This window comes from Homalodisca vitripennis, chromosome 8, assembly GCF_021130785.1.
Source record: "Homalodisca vitripennis isolate AUS2020 chromosome 8, UT_GWSS_2.1, whole genome shotgun sequence".
Classification (NCBI taxonomy): domain Eukaryota; kingdom Metazoa; phylum Arthropoda; class Insecta; order Hemiptera; family Cicadellidae; genus Homalodisca; species Homalodisca vitripennis.
In genome coordinates, this window is record NC_060214.1 from 4,975,906 (window position 1) to 4,996,063 (window position 20,158).

At 37.0% G+C, this 20,158-nt stretch overlaps 1 protein-coding gene across 1 annotated transcript in view; it reads left to right on the top strand.

The window, feature by feature from the left end:
* LOC124367226 (serine/arginine repetitive matrix protein 1) overlaps nucleotides 1–20,158 on the top strand; it is a 341,596-nt gene that overhangs the window by 293,820 nt on the left and 27,618 nt on the right. Inside the window, exons 6-7 of the mRNA XM_046823902.1 lie at nucleotides 4,312–4,542; nucleotides 9,467–10,582. Coding sequence (XP_046679858.1) covers nucleotides 4,312–4,542; nucleotides 9,467–10,582 — 1,347 coding nt within the window. The remainder of the gene's footprint in view (nucleotides 1–4,311; nucleotides 4,543–9,466; nucleotides 10,583–20,158) is intronic.

Consider the following 20,158-nt stretch of genomic DNA (forward strand, 5'->3'; position numbering starts at 1 on the left):
AGTCTAATATTTATCGGTTAGAGTTTCTGGTTCATACAGTAATTTATGTGATAAAGTTTCATATTGTAAGAGTTCTAGTTTCTCTGTGCCTTCAAAGATTTTGGACTCCATTATTTTTTATCGCGTAAAGTTTCTGGTTCATATAGTAATTTATGTGATGAAGTTCCGTACTGTAAGAGTTCTAGTTTCTCTGTGTCTTCAAAGATTTTGGACTCCAATATTTATTGCGTAGAGTTTCTGTTTCATACAGTACTTTATGTGATGAAGTTTCGTATTGTAAGAGTTCTAGTTTCTCTCTGTCTTCAAAAATTTTGGATTCCAATATTTATCGCGTAGTGTTTCTGGTTCATATAGTAATTTATGTGATGATATTTCGTACTGTAAAAGATCTAGTTTCTCTGTGCCTTCAAAGATTTTGGACTGTAATATTTATCGGTTAGAGTTTCTGGTTCATATATTAATCTGTGACGATGAAACAATATCCATTCAATGATAAAGTGCATTCAATTGATATAGTATCAATATCATTCAATAGTTTGTCATCTATAAATATGTAAATAAAAGCCAAATACAGTTGACCATCTGACTGATAACATTTTTTCAATAACTTTGAGGCTTTGCACCATAAATCTTATAGACTCTTATAGACGTGATAAGAACGGATTTCGGAATATTCAGTCCGTATGTCTGTTAAATATAAATAACTAAGCTGTATGTTGTGCACGTAGCATCTCAATTTGACGAAAGGCTGATCTACCTTCTTCACAATATCTTGCCACACTAACTTGAATTTGGGATACGTATCATTCAATCACTTGTATACGAATGGTTTCTTAAAGACTAAATATTCATTGGGGTTGGAACAACGGGGAAAGTTGTTTCCAAACTTATGTGTTTTTATAACTTTCTGATGACCCAAAATGATGAAATGTGAAATGCGCGTGGCTTATGCTCACAACAGAAAGATTACAGATTTTTCATGAGGACCTACCAATCATTCGGGGGTTTATAGATTTTCAAACTAGTGTTTGAAACATATTTTATTTTTTAAATTTCCGCTGTTCCTGTTAGGTGAAATTTGACTCATGTATATTATGCTCTACAAGCGCCTGAATTGCCTCAACGTAGATTACAAGGGCAGATAAAATACACATTTTTTACTAAAGTAGGTTTTGTAGACTGAACCTCTTATCAATGAACACTGAACTAATATGTACATTAAACGTGTCTCTAGAAGAATTTTTGTCTAGAAATGTGTTTATTTCACTGGTACTCATAATTCACTCTCCGACTACAGGGCTTCACAACATTCAAATTATTCTGATATAGACTAGGAAATTGGAATATCTTCCAATGACAATAACTTTTCCAGGGGTTTTATTAGACCATTTAAAAAGTTATGCATACCTGTTATTAATCAGAAAATCTTGTGGTCAAAAAAATGATGCGAGTAAATGCTACTTTTTCAGAACAGGTCTGATGATATTCCTTTACAACAATACGGTCTTCTCGAGGTCAGGTGACAACAGTGACCTAGGCCACAACAAGGAATGCGTGTCAGTTGTTCGGTTTGTTCTTGACGAGGGATTTGATGATATTCCTTTTCAACAATACGGTCTTCTCGAGATCAGGTGACAACAGTGGCTTGGCCACAACAAGGAATGCGTGTCAGTTGTTCGGTTTGTTCTTGACGAGGAATCTGATGATATTCCTATACAACAATGCGGTCTTCTCGAGATCAGGTGACAACAGTGACCTAGGCCACAACAAGGAATGCGTGTCAGTTTTTCAGTTTGTTCTTGACGAGGAATCTGATGATATTCCTATTCAACAATGCGGTCTTCTCGAGATCAGGTGACAACAGTGACCTAGGCCACAACAAGGAATGCGTGTCAGTTTTTCAGTTTGTTCTTGACGAGGAATCTGATGATATTCCTATACAACAATGCGGTCTTCTCGAGATCAGGTGACAACAGTGACCTAGGCCACAACAAGGAATGCGTGTCAGTTGTTCGGTTTGTTCTTGACGAGGAATCTGATGATATTCCTATACAACAATGCGGTCTTCTCGAGATCAGGTGACAACAGTGACCTAGGCCACAACAAGGAATGCGTGTCAGTTTTTCAGTTTGTTCTTGACGAGGAATCTGATGATATTCCTATACAACAATGCGGCCTTCTCGAGATCAGGTGACAAAGTGACCTAGGCCACAACAAGGAATGCGTGTCAGTTGTTCGGTTTGTTCTTGACGAGGAATCTGATGATATTCCTATACAACAACGCGGTCTTCTCGAGATCAGGCGACAACAGTGACCTAGGCCACAACAAGGAATGCGTGTCATTGTTCGGTTTGTACTTGACGAGGAATCTGATGATATTCCTATACAACAATGCGGTCTTCTCGAAATCAGATGACACAGTGACCAAGGCCACAACAAGGAATGCGTGTCAGTTGTTCGGTTTGTTCTTGACGAGGAATCTGATGATATTCCTATACAACAATGCGGTCTTCTCGAGATCAGGTGACAATAGTGTCCTAGGCCACAACAAAGAATGCGTGTCAGTTGTTCGGTTTGTTCTTGACGAGGAATCTGATTATATTCCTATACAACAATACGGCCTTCTCGAGATCAGGTGACAACAGTGACCTAGGCCACAACAAGGAATGCGTGTCAGTTTTTCAGTTTGTTCTTGACGAGGAATCTGATGATATTTCTATACAACAATACGGCCTTCTCGAGATCAGGTGACAACAGTGACCTAGGCCACAACAAGGAATGAGTGTCAGTTGTTCAGTTTGTTCTTGACTAGGAATCTGATGATATTCCTATACAACAATGCGGTCTTCTCGAGATCAGGTGACAACAGTGACCAAGGCCACAACAAGGATTGCGTATCAGTTGTTCGGTTTGTTATTAACAAGGAATCTGATGGTATTCCTAAGCAACAATGCGGTCTTCTCGAGATCAAGTGACAACAGTGACCTAGGCCACAAACAAGGAATGCGTGTCAGTATGGCGGTGTCAGAGTCAGAGGTCCCAGGATAGCCGGCATTAAGTTGTAAAGGAGGAGGAGATATGCTGAGGTCGCAGGTCGCGAGGAGGAAAGTGGTCTCGGGCAGTTCTGGTCGTTGGGCGGTTGGTGAGAAAGTCCAGGCCCTCAGTCGGCTCCTGACCATGAACTGGGACCTGCTCTTCTGCATCCTCTATCAGGACCAACTGCGGAATGTGAGTACGATCAGAGATAACTGGGTACACCGTCACTGCTTCTCACTTTGGGTTTACGGACGATTATTATATTTTTTGTGCGTTTTCCATACAACTAGCATGTACATTATTAACAAAATACTACTGTGGCTATCCACAAAACCAGACCAAGCCCAAGGAGGATAAAATATGTATTAATCTCTAGTACTGTAACAACTTTTCGCCCGTTTACATTGAATAGTTCTCAAAAGAGTTGAAAATTAATACTAATTTTGGATGAATATCAATTGTAAACGAAGTGAATATATAAAACGAATTGATTGAAAGCGCGCTTTGCGATAAGAATGTCTGCTAGAGATTCTGAGTCAAATTATAACCTAAATAACAAATTTTAATTACAGTAGAAACCAATGAAAATGGTGACTTTTTACAGTCACGTAGACAAATACATTATTGTGTTGAATGTCGTGTTGTTTTGTGTTATTCTGAATATTTCTACTATAGTACGTGACTTATAATTGGTGGCCTGATTTGTAGCAAAAAACAGCTTAAAGTACTTACACCTGACATATATTATTTAATTATCTAATTAGTATAAAATACTAGTTTAGATTTGTTTCTTGCTATAAAACTAGATTAAAGTAATTAATTGTGATCTCTTTGCATTATTAATAAACAATAAAGCCAAACGGTCAGGCCTGCAATGATTTGTCTCATAGTGGAACAGATTTTTTATTGCAGAGGTAAATCTCAACATTGCTTAGAAGAGGTCAAATGTTTGATGTTACTAGTAAAAAAATGTAAAGTACATCATTCATAATGAAGATTATATGTGACAGTATGACAGTATGTGACAGTATTATCATCCACATAATATTATCAAACTTGTCATAAAGTGGTCAGTTGTAATAACGTCTGATTGTTGTCATTTTAATAAATCGCACATCTTATCGTAATAAATTGTATTACTATATAATTTGAATGTGTGGAAATATTCCAGAGTTTTACCTTTAATCTACACATCTGTTCATCTTCTAAAACTTTTAAGTGGATATCCTTCTCATTGATGGCGAGAGGTAGTAACAGTGTATTCGTTGTTTACAGGCTTACCTGACAGCAATCCAGAGGCAGAGCAAGGAGGGCGGAGACCTACGTCTGGCCTTGGAGAGGTCAAGAGGCCTAGAGCTGCAGAAGACAGGACAGGAGGGGAGGATAGTCCACCAGTCGACCCGCACCAAGAGGGTAGTGGACACAGACGACAGCAGACACCTCAGTGAACTACAAGCTGATGGAAGAGTCGTCACAGAGACAAAGAAGACAACAGAACACGAGGAGGTCAGTATTTACTCTTCCTCAATTACGGCATGACGCAGAAATTGATCAACAATGTTTAGACAATTTATTTTAAGAAGGAATGAAATTTATAGATTCAAAGAAGAAGCTAAGCTTAGATTGTTGACGCTCTACAAAACTGTTCAGAAAATCAAGAGCGATTATTTTAGAGCACTTTTTTAGTTTTTATTAGAGATCGAGCTAAATATAACGGGAATTTTGTGCTTTAAAAAATGTCTAACTGTCTCCAAGGAAACCGGTTTTATTCTCTTAATTTCACTAGATATATGGACCACAATACATAAAACTCTCTGCGATATGTGACTGCTGCGTGACTACATTTTGTGACAATGTGACACTGTGACGTAAATAGCACAACGTAAAGTGCAATATCGGTGAGTAAAATAGGAAAGAGTTATCTGATTGGTGAGTGAGAGAATGAGATTGATGATTTTTCAGAGTAAAAGAAACATTCGTACGCTGAATCGTGAAGTACAAGGAAATAATGGTTTAAATAAAACAGTAGAGTGAACCGGGATCGTAAAATGTTAAATTTAAATATAATTTAGACAAGATTTATTGAACTGAAAGCAGTTCGTTTTTCAAAGTTGTCAATTTGAAGAACACCAAGGATTAGATAGTAATTAATTGGATGTTAAAGGATTGCAGTATCCTTAGGGTGAGACAGGTTTTCTGAACATAACAGAGGCAATATAACAAAAGCGTTTGCTTAAAAGTGGATTTTTCACATTGTACAACAGCTCAGAAAAATTAGTGCAAAACGAGCACTAAAGAAAATAAAAGCATTCAATGGCGTTGTATTAATGAAAGAAATAGATTATATTCATGAATTATGATGTCAAACCATTTATGTATTACTTAGAATGAGAGCATTGCACAGTTTCAGGGGATGATCAAATCTGTTTTTGTGAGGTAAAACATGTAAATAGGACTTTTCGAAGGGAATACAGTTAATTTTGTTTAGCTAACAATATAACCGTGCCAGATTAGACCCGAAAGTGTGCAGCGGTGGAGCGTGTTTAGACCTCGTGCGGGCTCGAATTACACCGATTACAATGCGCAACGTAACGTCGCAGCCCCAGCTGTTATTACAGTAGCAGTGGCGCTGTCTGGCGGGAGTTTTCGCAACGTCATGCGGGTCAACAGCCAATCATCTGCTGGCTGACAGCTTCCCGACTGCCCTTATAAGGAGAACACTATCACCTGTGTCGTGGGTGCCGCCGCCGCTCCACCCTGCTCTGCTCCCCTGGTATCTGATCCTGGGATAGCTATCAACCATGAATTGCATCACAGACTGTCGTAGACATCACCTGTGTCGTGGATACCACCATCGCTGCACCCTGCTCTGCTCCCCTGGTATCTGATCCTGGGATAGCTATCAACCATGAATTGCATCAAAGACTGACGTAGACATCACCTGTGTCGTGGGTACTACCATCGCTCCACCCTGCTCTGCTCCCCTGGTACCTGATCCTGGGATAGCTATCAACCATGAATCGCATCACAGTCTGTCGTAGACATCACCTGTGTCGTGGGTGCCACCACCGCTCCACCCTGCTCTGCTCCCCTGATATCTAACCCTGGGATAGCTATCAACCATGAATTGCATCACAGACTGACGTAGACATCACCTGTGTCGATGGTACCACCATCGATCCACCCTGCTCTGCTCCCCTAATATCTAATCCTGTGATAGCTATTAACCATGAATCACATCACAGACTGTCGTAGATATCACCTTTAGTGGAGGATGTTATCAGTAACAATAGTTGATCAGTAACATAGTTTTTGAGTTGCTTCGGTTTCCCTCGGAGTTAAATTTAAGCTCATGAAGATCAATTCTAGCCTACAAAGCATTATTTAAGTTTATACATATATGTATTACCTGACAATTAGAGAAGCCACCACTCGAGAGTTAAAAAGGTGTATTTCGGTCTGTACAATCTTTCTGCCTATCTACACGATATCTCGAAAACAATCTGACGTGTAGGCGGAAAGCTTTACACGAAACTTCAGTTCAATATAGGTAATACTGAGTTCGATGTTTGTGCACATCATAGAGTTAGGCTGAGGTAATATTTTTTATTGATCTTACAGGTAACCATGATGGCAACTAGAAAATATCACAAAAACATGTTATATACAAACTCAGTGCAATCATTTGAGATTATAACTTGTGACGTATTAAAACATCTCCAATACGTAAAACATCACCTCTACGTGACTTGGTGTGTAGAATCTTTTTTATTTCAACACTGCTATGAAACCCAACTCATAAGCAAATGTAAGTGTATCATGTGGAAACACTGGCGTGACTATGGGAGAGAAGGGTGGTAAAACCCATCACAAGAGGTCTAAAAATCGAAATTCGTACATCAAAAACCAAACCTAATGAGCAAATATGAGTGGATCATGTGGAAACAGCGGCGTGACTATGGGAGAGAAGACGGGGTAGAATCCTTCACAAGAGGTCTAAAAATCCAAATTCGTATATCAGAAATCCAACTTAATGAGCAAATGTGAGTGTATCATGTGGAAACAGCGGCGTGATTATGGTAGAAAAGAGGGGGTAGAACCCTTCGCAAGAGGTCTAAAAATCCAAATTCGTATATCAGAAACCCAACTAATCGAGCAAATGTGATTGTATCATGTTTAAACAGTGGCGTGACTATGGGAGAAAAGAGGGTGTACAGCCTTTCCCAAGAGGTATAAAAATAAAAATTCGTGTAGTAGAAATGCAAATGGTTTGACATACATTTAAATCGACCTAATTTATTCATATTTATTTCAAAATCCTCGCTGTAGTGTGCTCTTCAAGAAGATTCAACCTCATCCCTATAGTCAAGTTCTAGTTACGTATGGCGAGATAACTCAAGAATTCTGTCTGTAAACTTTAAATTTAGAGAGAAACTTCATTTCTACACGAAAAAGAATGAATTGTATATTGGTGATTGATAAACCTCGGATTTTGGCTGAATGTTTCATTTACGCAATCACTTAGTAGACCAACAAAACGTATTTTTTATCTGCCTTAAATGTTTAATCATTTTTCTGCATGACTGCCTAGAATAAAATAAGCTGTATAATCCCAATTTTGCATTCAATCTCAGCGAAACCTTATTCCTGACACTCAGTTTGAATTTCCAAGTTTGACAGTTTTGAACTAGAGTGCATCAATGACTTATTAGTTACTAGATTGCTATTGTAGTGTTGTCATACATATTTGGCATTGGTATTCAGACGCATTATAATGATACTTACTACAAGGTCTTCTCCTTGTTCAAAGTGACAGTCACTATTTGTAGAGTCAAATTTCCTTAGAGAATTGACATTAGAGTTTTTAGATACTTATGACGTTGAAGAGAATCTTCTTTTTGAAAACAAGTATACAATTATGTGGAGATTCCGCAGGTTTTCTGTGGTAACATTCACCATCTTGGTTTTTCTTTCTATAGTAATCTTTCTTTTTTACTCTTCTCGTTTTCAATCTGTGATAGTTACAATTAAGAAGTACATCGAATTACTCATCTCTAGGATTTGAATACAACAGAACCAAATCGTGGGAGACGGTTCACATGTTCTGTCTGCACTTTACCGTTCCAGCGGCATGCGTCGACTGCACGGTTGCAGTGATCTGTGGGTCCCACGAGAGTCAGGAGAAAGTGACCTTCACTTACAGCCTGTGACCTTGATCTCACTAATGAGCGACAGTATATCCCATGGTCGACACCTGTAGTGATCAATGAGTTGTTGATCGATACACAGAATCTGTATATCTGTTGTGCCTTCTTCTTTTCAGGGAGAGATGACCTCGTACATCCGATGTGTTGGAGATTCCTAGTGTCGAATGTATAAAAGATATCCATAACATAACATTAACATTTATTTGCATTTTATTTAGTTCTATCAACAGAATTTAAGTAGTTTCTTTCCAACACATAGAAAATATTTAGTTATATAAATATTACGTATCCTCCGGGAAAAGTTACTCGTGTTTTCATTTATTTCGCGAGTCGATACATTCTTAACAAAGATTGGAAAATAGTTTTACACTGGGGCACGCTTCAAGTCGTCGGAATACGAAATACAAGGTAAATAATAATGTAATGTACATTGTACCAATATGAAATAGGCTAATGTAACTACAGTATAATTATATCATGAGAAACATATATTTGCTATGATCTTGTTGAACAATAATTTTTTCAGAAATCATTACAAATGTCTTTGAACACCTTTTCAAGAAAATGATATATTTATAAAGTTTTTGCCAGTTGTAATGTTTGTAGTAATAATAAAGTCGAGAGAATGAGATCTCCCTTTCTGCCAGTGTAGGCCGATGTCTGGGAGATGCATGCATGTCTGAAGAATACTACCGTGCATTGTAAGAAATATTTGGAAATCTCTAACGGCTCTATGATTATTAACGATATATTTAACTTACATAATGGCCTTGAAAACAAATGCAGACATGAAAGTCCAAGAGAACGAAAATTGCCTCTCGAAGAAGTCAAAGATAATCGGTCTGTTACCATCCTTCTGTTCTAAGAAACCTGAGTACATGAGGAGATGTTATTAGAGAAGCAAATCAGTATCAGAGAGCCTCTCTGTCCAATAGTAGATACAAATTCCTAAGTTCGGACTCCAGTACGGAATATTGGTTAAAAGTGTGCCCCTGACACCACAAGACAAGAGTTTCTCACACAGGATCCCATGGTCAGACCGATTGAACGCCTTAGAAAAGTCACATACAATTCCCAAGGTTTGATCAAGTTAAGTTTCTCAAGATACGTAACTTAAAACGTCTCTTTAGATACGTGAATACAAAAAACTATTGTTAATGTAAGTAGTAAATTAATATATACCTTTACTTTTAGAAATTCACAATGATAAATATTTATTTCAGGTGAACAACACCGAGGAACCAGATGACGGAAGAGGCTCGGGTGAGGAGGAAGAGGAGGTACACAAACAAAGCTCCCAGCACTATACGAAGACCAAGGACCAGGAGTTCGTAGAGTACTTGGCGGACGGCAAGAAGATAGGTGAGGAGATGAGATACGAAGCGGAGAATGTCGAGGGAGACAGGGAGGGGGATCCTTCCTTGCTTGCGCAGGAGTGGGATAGTCTGTCCACGAGGCTGAAGAAGATGCGACGGACCAAGCTGCACCAACTGCAGAGGGACGGTGTAGCCGGAATGACTCCGCTGGACAGGAAGGACGCGCTCACCAAGAAGCCCTTGGACTTTGACCAAGAGGAGGAAACGAGGAAGGTGGAGACTTCTAAATGGTTAGAACATCATTTCGGTAGCGAATCAAGATCCTCCAAGGACTCTATAGGAGATGATGACGACCTGCCGGCCACAGGGACATCCACCAGCTTCATCAACGTGACTATGAAATCGACCAAGAACAAAACTAGAATACCCGAAGTGGACCATTCTACGCCAAAGTCTTTCAACGTCGGGAACAGTTCTTCAAGGGTGTTCGTTTCATCTCCTGAAGCGGAAACGCTCCCACCGACCACATATTTCCAGGGTATAAGCGAGTGGAAGAACAGTAAAGAGTACCAACCAGAAAGACCCGCAAGAACTTCATTCAGTTCACCAAGAGTGGTGAAAGACGGAGTTCAGGTTTTACCGACCGGGCCGAACCACACCTTTTCTCCGTCGAAGTCCTCTCCGAGTCCGCCTTATCCTTCGTCCAGCCTCGGTTCAAAGAACTTCAGAGGCAGTCAAGGGTCCAATCTCAACGGAAGGAACAGCTCAGGCCCTGAAAGCTCATCGCCTTTCCAGTCAATCACGGAGAAACATCTCTACAATCGTTACTACCGTCATGAACAACCTTCCCCCTCCGGGGATCGTAACTCATCGCCACTCTACAGGCCCGAGAGATCCTCACCTTTCGAGCGATCTGCCTCTCCCTTCCACACCAAAGTTGTCAATGGCAAGACCTCTTCAGAGGAGGAACCCCCTAGAATCAGTTCACCTAGAAATCACCGACACTTCAATGGCCATGACGAGGTAGGTGAAAATAAACATTTAACTTACCATTACTAAGAATGTTGAATTGTATTAATAGTATAGTAATAGAGTTCGGTTTATACCGTATAGTTGCTCGTATATACTTTGCCAGCTCACGTCTGTCAAGCAGAGATCAAGCAGTTGATAACGTATAATTAGAGGAATGGACCAATAATTTACAGAAACAGTGAAAGGTTCTAAGATTTCATTTCTCTTGTAAATTACTTTGGGTCAAAATTTACTATACATAATGTTGCTTAATGAATTTAACAGACATATGTTTCGCTTTGTAGATAGAATGTTTAATTGCAATGTTCGATGATGCAATTCTCCAAAATTCTCATAACCTGTAATTGAATTAACATTGAATTAATCCTGTAATACTTTCAGGTCTGCCGGAAGAAGTTAAATTCTTTTACAGCTGAAATGGCAATGACTTCCTTATTGTAGGGTGTGTATGTAAAATATTTCCAGATACAAAAAAATTGGAGTATTAAAATAATATCTATAAAATTGTATAAGCAATCGAGTTTTTATTTTGTTTTGTCAATAAATAACGAAGTTGTGATTTTTGCAAAGTTTAAACAGTTACCGCACCGAATGAATTGGCGAATACAACAAGTAAATGAAGGTGGCTAGAATATTTACAAAGCGTAAGTTTTCTATAAAATTGATATTTGTTTCAGAATTTCTTTCTCTAGTAAATGTAAGCAAAACATTGATATGGGATTTAATTGAAATCTCGAAAACACTTTTAAGCATTCCATAATCCTATTAATTGTTTTCTAGGTCGGTAAATATGGAGTGTGTTATGATTGTCCAAAGTTTAAAATGGCGCTGACAGAAAGGCAGAACCGTGACAAATGAACGTAGCTCACGTATTTATAAAATTAGGTTTTTGTTCAACTTGTTTAGTCCTTTTTGGACAGTTATTGTTTCCCCAAGCTGCGTTATGTACACGTTGTAACAAGAGTGGATTTGGGGTCTGGTGGGAGCCGTGCTCATAGAAGCTATCTAGGAGTTTAGCTTAAGTTCTACAATGAGGAAAATATGTGGTGCTAACTGAAGCTCATATTTATTGAGCTCATTGAATCAGTTTTTCTTCTTTAGCATTAATGTGCTGTAATGTATGTACCCCTCCCTCTGAAAACATTTGTAAACTTGTGTGGTTTATTTCTAATCCGATTTATTAAAATTATTCCAAAATACGTACTCTTTAATCATGTATAAATATATATGATATTTGAGGATAAACGTCATTGGTTTGACAATAACATTTCCGATACACTATTTGGACACTAAGTGATTAAAACATAAAGAAATTCCATAAACAAAACAAATACCATACTACTTGTTGAACAATTCACTTTTTATAAGTTAACATTTCTACGCATAATCATTACGTAAAACGCAATGTTCTTACTTAAAAGATAAATAATGAATTCAAAAAATTCATGAATGAAATAATGAATTCAAATTTTGCATTAACATTTTACAAAAATATATTTTTACAAGTAAGTTTATTTCCATGAGATTTATGTTTGTGTAAATACTAATAAATTAATTAATTTTAAGGTTCAGATCGTGCGTTGACTAATATGAGATAAAGGAAATGTATGTTCTCAGTTAAATTTTGATCACAAAAGCATAGTAACAAATATTTGTAAGTTTTTCACTATTTCAACTATTTATGTGTACTTTGATGTAAGCGATTTTAAACAGACTCTGAACCATGAATTATTATTTATAAAATCACAAACCGATGTAAAACCAAGATTCACATAAATACCTTTCTACTTACGTTCGTGCAAGTTAAACCGTGAATAGTAATCTCAATAATCTCACGAAAACGTCTTGTATAAGTAGTGGTAGGAAACAAATACAGTGAATAATAATGACTGATTTTTACTCTTTATTAAGAGGTTTTAATATTTAATCTAAAAAAATGGTAATATAATACAACAGAGCTTGTGTCAGGATCCTTTTCAGAATTTCTGCAGCGCCTGACATTTGGCGTTGGCAATTTATACACACACCAGTGATGCGCACACCAAACAAATTTTTCAGGCGTTATTACTGCATTTATTCGCATATTAATCTTTCAGAAACATTAAATATGTCTTCATATTTCGATTGAAAATATATCTTTGTTGTTTATGACCCATTATTATTAATGAATTTTCGTTCATATTCACATCCCATTGACCTTTAATATTTTTGTTTTATTTCAACATTTCCAATAAAATGGTTTATATCAGCATTTTGAGATTCTAGAAATAGCGATATCAATAATTATTACACTGAATTAGTTGGAACAAACATTTTAAAATGTCCTTTTATAGACGATAGTATTTTAACACGTACGGTACAGTAATTCCCTTAAGGTATGGCTTGTAAATTAATAAACACAGAGTTAGTTACAAATATTTTTCAATTTCTCAGGTGGTAATTTGTTACTTAGTCTGTAGTTCTATCTGGTTAGATATTATATAATTATATTCACAATGTGTAAATGTTGTCACGTAAAAGAAAGTGTGTATAATGTTTCTTTTCCATCAACCCTACCTTCTGGGGATTTTTAAAGATTAATACGTGTACACGTATACACAGAAAATCACGTGTGTCAACACACACACACACACACACACACACACACACACACACACACACACACACACACACACACACACACACACACACACACACACACACACACACACACACACACACACACCCACACACAAACGCGCACGAATGCACACATACACAAACAGCATTCTGAGTAATCGTGAACTTATAGGATTTAAGTTACATGAATACATTTTTTATATTCCTGAGAAAATTTTATTCAGTTAATTTTTGATGGAATTCAAATTGCGATTACGTAATGATTGTTTTAACAATCATTAATCAGTTTAACAGGATTAAACTCAAAATATTTATTTTGTAATTTCATAATTCGAAAATTTTCATAATACATGAAATTAAAAGAATGAACTTTAAAAACACTTTTATTTTCCAAATTATTGCAATTGGTTTCATAATAATCATGCTGCTTATAATTTGAAGAGGAAGGAAGATTTGTCACCGTCCGGAATAAATCTAAAATATATCTCTACATAACCTTCTTGAAGGAAACAGGATTTTCCACCCATAGTTATTTATCTGATGAAGAGATCAGATTACAGATCTCGAAACTAGTGTTACTGATGTTTTGTATCACTGGACTGTGGCAAATGTCCGGAAAAATCCTGTTTTCCTTCACAATCATTCCATCGTCAAACTTCAATCATAATTTCTTTAGTACAGTTTAAAGTTTTTGTTGCAATATTTAGATTTTATATTAAAGATTTAATATAATTTCAATGTGTGTATAGTCGATATAAGTTATCAGAGTGGAGGAAGCAAGATTTTGATGCACGGACAGATACATTGATCAATGGAATACAAGTATGACTGTCTTGAAATATGATAGCGTGCGCACTAATACATACTAACCAGACTAGGCTAAACGTAAGTATGGCATTTAAACAATGCTGTTGAAATGCCTTAACACATCGTTCTGCAATATCATAACATTTCTGTAATGCGGTTATTGTAAAAGGAATTTTTCAGGCGTTGTCACGAAACGAACAATATTAATCGACCGCTGGTAATTGAAATGGGTAGCAGTTATTAATTGTTTGCATATCAATATTTAAATATTTTTAAAATAGTAAAAAGAATTTCTAGTTAACTTATTATAGTTTTTAGATTCTATATATAGAGAATAAGGACTCAGAGTAAAAAACACATTTTATTACAAACCTGTTAGTTTTGGTTGGAATATACTGGAGAATATGAAGAAATAGGCAATATATCTGAGTATTTTTAAAAACGATCTGTCATTACTGTGAAGTAATATCGATTAGATTGAATAATGTATTATTCTATAAAGTCTTAAAGTTCATCAAACTTAAGAAAAATAATTGTGTATTACGTGGTTCTAGACATACTTTTATCGATATTATTATCATATGCCAAATATTTAATACTTCGGAATAAACAACATTATTTCGTCTAACAATAATTAATGGTAAACAACCACCCAAGAAAACTAGTGGCTAGGTTCCTTTTACCAATAAGCTGTTAGGATAGTTAGGGTTTGGTCTAGACTGAAAATTAGTGGCTTAGTTCCCTTTACCAGTCAGCTGTTAGGATAGTTAGGGTTTGATCTGGGCAGAAAACTAATGGCCACGTTCGCTTTAACCATCAGTTGTTAGAGTAGTTGGGGTTGGGTCTAGACTGAGAATTAGTGGCTTAGTTCCCTTTACCAGTCAGCTGTTAGGATAGTTAGGGTTTGATCTGGGCAGAAAACTAATGGCCACGTTCGCTTTAACCATCAGTTGTTAGAGTAGTTGGGGTTGGGTCTAGACTGAGAATTAGTGGCTTAGTTCCCTTTACCAGTCAGCTGTTAGGATAGTTAGGGTTTGATCTGGGCAGAAAACTAATGGCCACGTTCGCTTTAACCATCAGTTGTTAGAGTAATTGGGGTTGGGTCTAGACTGAGAATTAGTGGCTTAGTTCCCTTTACCAGTCAGCTGTTAGGATAGTTAGGATTTGATCTGGGCAGATCACTAGTGGCTAAGTCCCCTTTAACAATCAGTTGTTAGAGTAGTTAGGGTTTGGTCTAGACTGCAAATTAGTGGCTTAGTTCCCTTTAACAATCATTGTTAGGGTGGTTAGGGTTTTGTCTCCACATAAAACTAGTGGTTACGTCTCCTTTAAAAATCAGCTGCTGTTAGAGAAGATAGGGTTTGGTCCGGGCAGATCACTAGTGGCTAAGTCCCTTTTAACAATCAGTTGTTAGAGTAGTTAGGGTTTGGTCTGGACAGAAAATTAATGGTCACGTTTCCTTTAATAGTAAGCTGTTATCGAAGTTAAGGTTTGGTCCGGGCAGAAAAGTAATGGCTAGGTCCCTTTTAACAATCAGTTGTTAGGTTAGTTAGGGTGTGGTTTGGACAGAAAACTAGTGGTTAGGTCGCATTTAACACTCAGTTGTTAGGTTAGTTCAGGTTTGGTTTGGACATAAAACTAGTGGCTAGGTCGCTTTTAACAATTAGTTGATAGGTTAGTTAGGGTTTTGTCTGGACAGTAAACTAGTGGTTACGTCTCCTTTAAAATCAGCTGTTAGCGTAGTAAGTAGTTGGTCCGGGCAGATAACTAGCGGCTAGGTTGCTTTTAACAATCAGTTGTTAGGTTAGTTCAGGTTTGGTTTCGACAGAAAACTAGTGGCTAGGTCGCTTTTAACAATCAGTTGTTAGGTTAGTTAGGATGTGGTTTGGACAGAAAACTAGTGGGTAGGTCGCTTTTAACAATCAGTTGTTAGGTTAGTTAGGGCGTGGTTTGGACAGAAAACTAGTGGCTAGGTCGATTTTAACACTCAGTTGTTAGGTTAGTTCAGGTTTGGTTTGGGACAGAAAACTAGTGGCTAGGTCGCTTTTAACAACCAGTTGTTAGGTTAGTTAGGGCGTGGTTTGGACAGAAAACTAGTGGCTAGGTCGATTTTAACACTCAGTTGTTAGGTTAGTTCAGGTTTGGTTTGGACAGAAAACTAGTGGCTAGGTCGATTTTAACAATCAGTTGTTAGGTTAGTTAGGGTGTGGTTTGGACAGAAAACTAGTGGTTAGGTCGCATTTAACACTCAGTTGTTAGGTTAGTTCAGGTTTGGTTTAGACATAAAACTAGTGGCTAGGTCGCTTTTAACAATTAGTTGATAGGTTAGTTAGGGTTTTGTTTGGACAGTAAACTAGTGGTTACGTCTCCTTTAAAATCAGCTGTTAGCGTAGTAAGTAGTTGGTCCGGGCAGATAACTAGCGGCTAGGTTGCTTTTAACAATCAGTTGTTAGGTTAGTTCAGGTTTGGTTTCGACAGAAAACTAGTGGCTAGGTCGCTTTTAACAATCAGTTGTTAGGTTAGTTAGGATGTGGTTTGGACAGAAAACTAGTGGGTAGGTCGCTTTTAACAATCAGTTGTTAGGTTAGTTAGGGTGTGGTTTGGACAGATAACTAGTGGCTAGGTTGCTTTTAACAATCAGTTGTTAGGTTAGTTAGGATATGGTTTGGACAGAAAACTAGTGGCTAGGTCGCTTTTAACAATCAGTTGTTAGGTTAGTTAGGATGTGGTTTGGACAGAAAACTAGTGGCTAGGTCGCTTTTAACAATCAGTTGTTAGGTTAGTTAGGGTGTGGTTTGGACAGATAACTAGTGGCTAGGTTGCTTTTAACAATCAGTTGTTATGTTAGTTCAGGTTTGGTTTGGACAGATAACTAGTGGCTAGGTCGCTTTTAACAACCAGTTGTTAGGTTAGTTAGGGCGTGGTTTGGACAGAAAACTAGTGGCTAGGTCGATTTTAACACTCAGTTGTTAGGTTAGTTCAGGTTTGGTTTGGACAGAAAACTAGTGGCTAGGTTGCTTTTAACAATCAGTTGTTAGGTTAGTTATGCTTTGGTTTTTTCAGAAAATTAGTAGCTACGTTGCTTTTAGGGATATTTGGGGTTAGGGTAGTTTGGAGTAGTAGTTAAGTGTGTGATTTGCATAAAATATTATTACTAGCCAACTGTACAAGTTTAAAAGCCTTTCTACTTTACATACTGTTATTAACACACATTGGGTAACTAGTCACAAATACTTGATGCCTTAAACTTAAGTTGTAAACAGGTAAATGACTAATATAGGTAGAGCAGTAGGGTTGTGTAAGGTAATCGAATTTGCAATTCAATATTATGTATGTGGAAATCAAATCGGTTTAAGTTCGATTATAATGATCGATTAATCGGATTGGCTATTTAATAATATTGTTCAGCATTTGTACGTGTCTAGTTTTTTTCATCGAGCACAAGCCTACATCTGGGATAAATTTGCATTATGGCAATTACAATTATTTTCATACGAAGACTTTGACATTAGAGGTGTGCCAGGCTGTTACGGAACTGGAACCGTTCCTACCGGAACATACCAGTCTCGGAACTAGTTCAGCGAGATAGTTCCAGTTCCATGCGTTCCGTTCTGACTGTGCTTGTCTACTTATTTCAGTTTCTGTCTTGAATTTTAAACTCAGTCTCTCTTCTCGAGTGGTTTTCGTGAATCATAGATACATAGATATCAATTTAAATCCACTCATAAAAACTACTGTCAGTATAGATGATCAAAATAAACTATCCAATTTAATGAAAGACAATTTTATTTAGAACAACAGCAAATACGATTAGAAATATTTCTGATGTGAATTGAAATTCACATTTTTTAAATCAGGATATTAGGTACAATGAATGCAACTGAAACAAAATTATATATCTAGCAGTTTACCAGATTAACTGTATTATAAATAGATACGCTAAAACAATGTTCATTATTTAAATACTAAAACTTTACTACTAAATTTCTACTGTTAATCCCAAATTAAAACAGTTAGTTTAAAATTAAGAAGTATTTTTATTAGTAAAGAGAGCCTTAAACTATAGTTGTACAAAAATGCAATTTGGTAAAGTTCATTCCTTAAGTCCAGGGACACTAAAAGCTACATGTGTTGTTGTTGACGTATAAATTAATAATTATTTGAATTTCAAAAAAAAATAATACCGCAAATACAACAAATTGTGTTTACTTAAAAATACTAAAAACAAACAAAAATATATTCAATAGTTTAAAATAACACTTAGTTTGAATATTAGCGACCTCAAATCACGCCACAAGATCCTATTTAATATTTAACAACACAAACGAAACGTCACTGACCGAGGTGTTCAATCAAGAGACTGTACAGACTGATAGGAGAAATGACACAACAAAGTAAACAACCTCCCTCTAAACAGTATAATTCAGCGGCAGGTTGCTACATGAAAATATTGTAGTTGCCTGGATCCAGAACGGAACTGGAACATTTACCAACCTAGTCGTTCCGCCGGAACGCCCGGAACTATTTGGCACGTCTTTGTAAACAGTTCCAGGTCCCTCCCGGTTACGAAACTTTCCGATGGAACTATTCCAGTTTTTTTGGCACTTTTGGAATAAAATGACACTTCAACTCATGTTATATGAAGCTTATATGCAATGCATGATTACGATAAAACTTTATTTTCATTTATCAGGAAGGCGTCGTCTTTGGGGAAAATTAATTTCAGGACAATCTGTCACATTGTGATTGTTGTCGGTTTACTAAGACCTACAGAATTACACGGGTTCGCCGACTTACTACACCCAAAGTTCGCCTCTTGTGTGAGAGGTGCCCGGTCTTATTCGCGTTTTCCGTCCAGATTCAGTTCAATTTTGCAATGTTCCGGTTTGCTAATCCTGTAGCGCCCACTCCCTCTCCACGGTTACGATTGCATCTAAACTATCGTTATTATATGGCCGTAGTCACTCCATTCTCCTCTACAGGATAATGTCTTCTTGCCTTCTCTACAGTCTGCATGATTATAGTAAACTAGCATTATGGGACTTGTACAGTGGGGTCGTTTTTCTTACATTATAGCTTGGTTTCAAGTCAACAGTTTTTATTCATCAAAATACACAGTGAGGTTACGGAAATATACTGAGTAATCTGCCTGGGAGTAAACGGTAAATATTAAATATACAAAAGAATGTTTGTGTTTTGATCCATGATAAGTTAAATGTTTAATATAGAACCATAAACATATTATTTAATTCCCAGTTCCCGTGTGTGGTGAGGTCTGCTTAATATATTTTTAGTTTAAAAAAGTAACTTTTATCTAAAATCTTTTGGAACGTGTTTGTTTGGAGGGTTGACACTTCAGCTGAGAATAAAACATAGTTCATACTATTTATAAGTATTTTTATTAACATGTATTTCTTTCTGTAGTTGATGCGAAGCTCTAGCCCGGAACCTATTATTTTAATAGTCTAGGCTAGGTTCATATAATTATATCATATAATTTGTTTATAAGTAAGACTGTTTGATACATTCGTTAAATTTATCATTCAATCACTCAGTAATTCAAGCTCATTCATATTATAGTACTTATCATTATCAGTTAAGGAGTTGAGAATAGTCATGCGTTATGAAGGTTATACTGATTCTTTATGAAAGGTGAATTAGAAATTAGGCAAGCATTGTGATAAGACAGTACACGTTATGTTCAATGCTATCACGAGTTATCACAGTGAATTTGGCGTAACAATAGATGTAGACTATGCTATCATGAGTTGCCACAGTGAATTTGGCGTAACACTAGATGTAGACTATGCTATCACGAGTTACTGCAGTGAATTTGGCGTACTTTTGGATGTGGGCAATGCTATCACGAGTTACTGCAGTGAATTTGACGTACTTTTGGATGTGGGCAATGCTATCACGAGTTACCACAGTGAATTTGGCGTAATTTTCAATGTGGACTATGCTATCACGAGTTACTGCAGTGAATTTGGCGTACTTTTGGATGTGGGCAATGCTATCACGAGTTACTGTAGTGAATTTGACGTAACACTGGATGTAGACTATGCTATCACGAGTTACCACAGTGAATTTGACGTAATACTGGATGTGGACCATGCCATAACGAGTTACCACAGTGAGTTT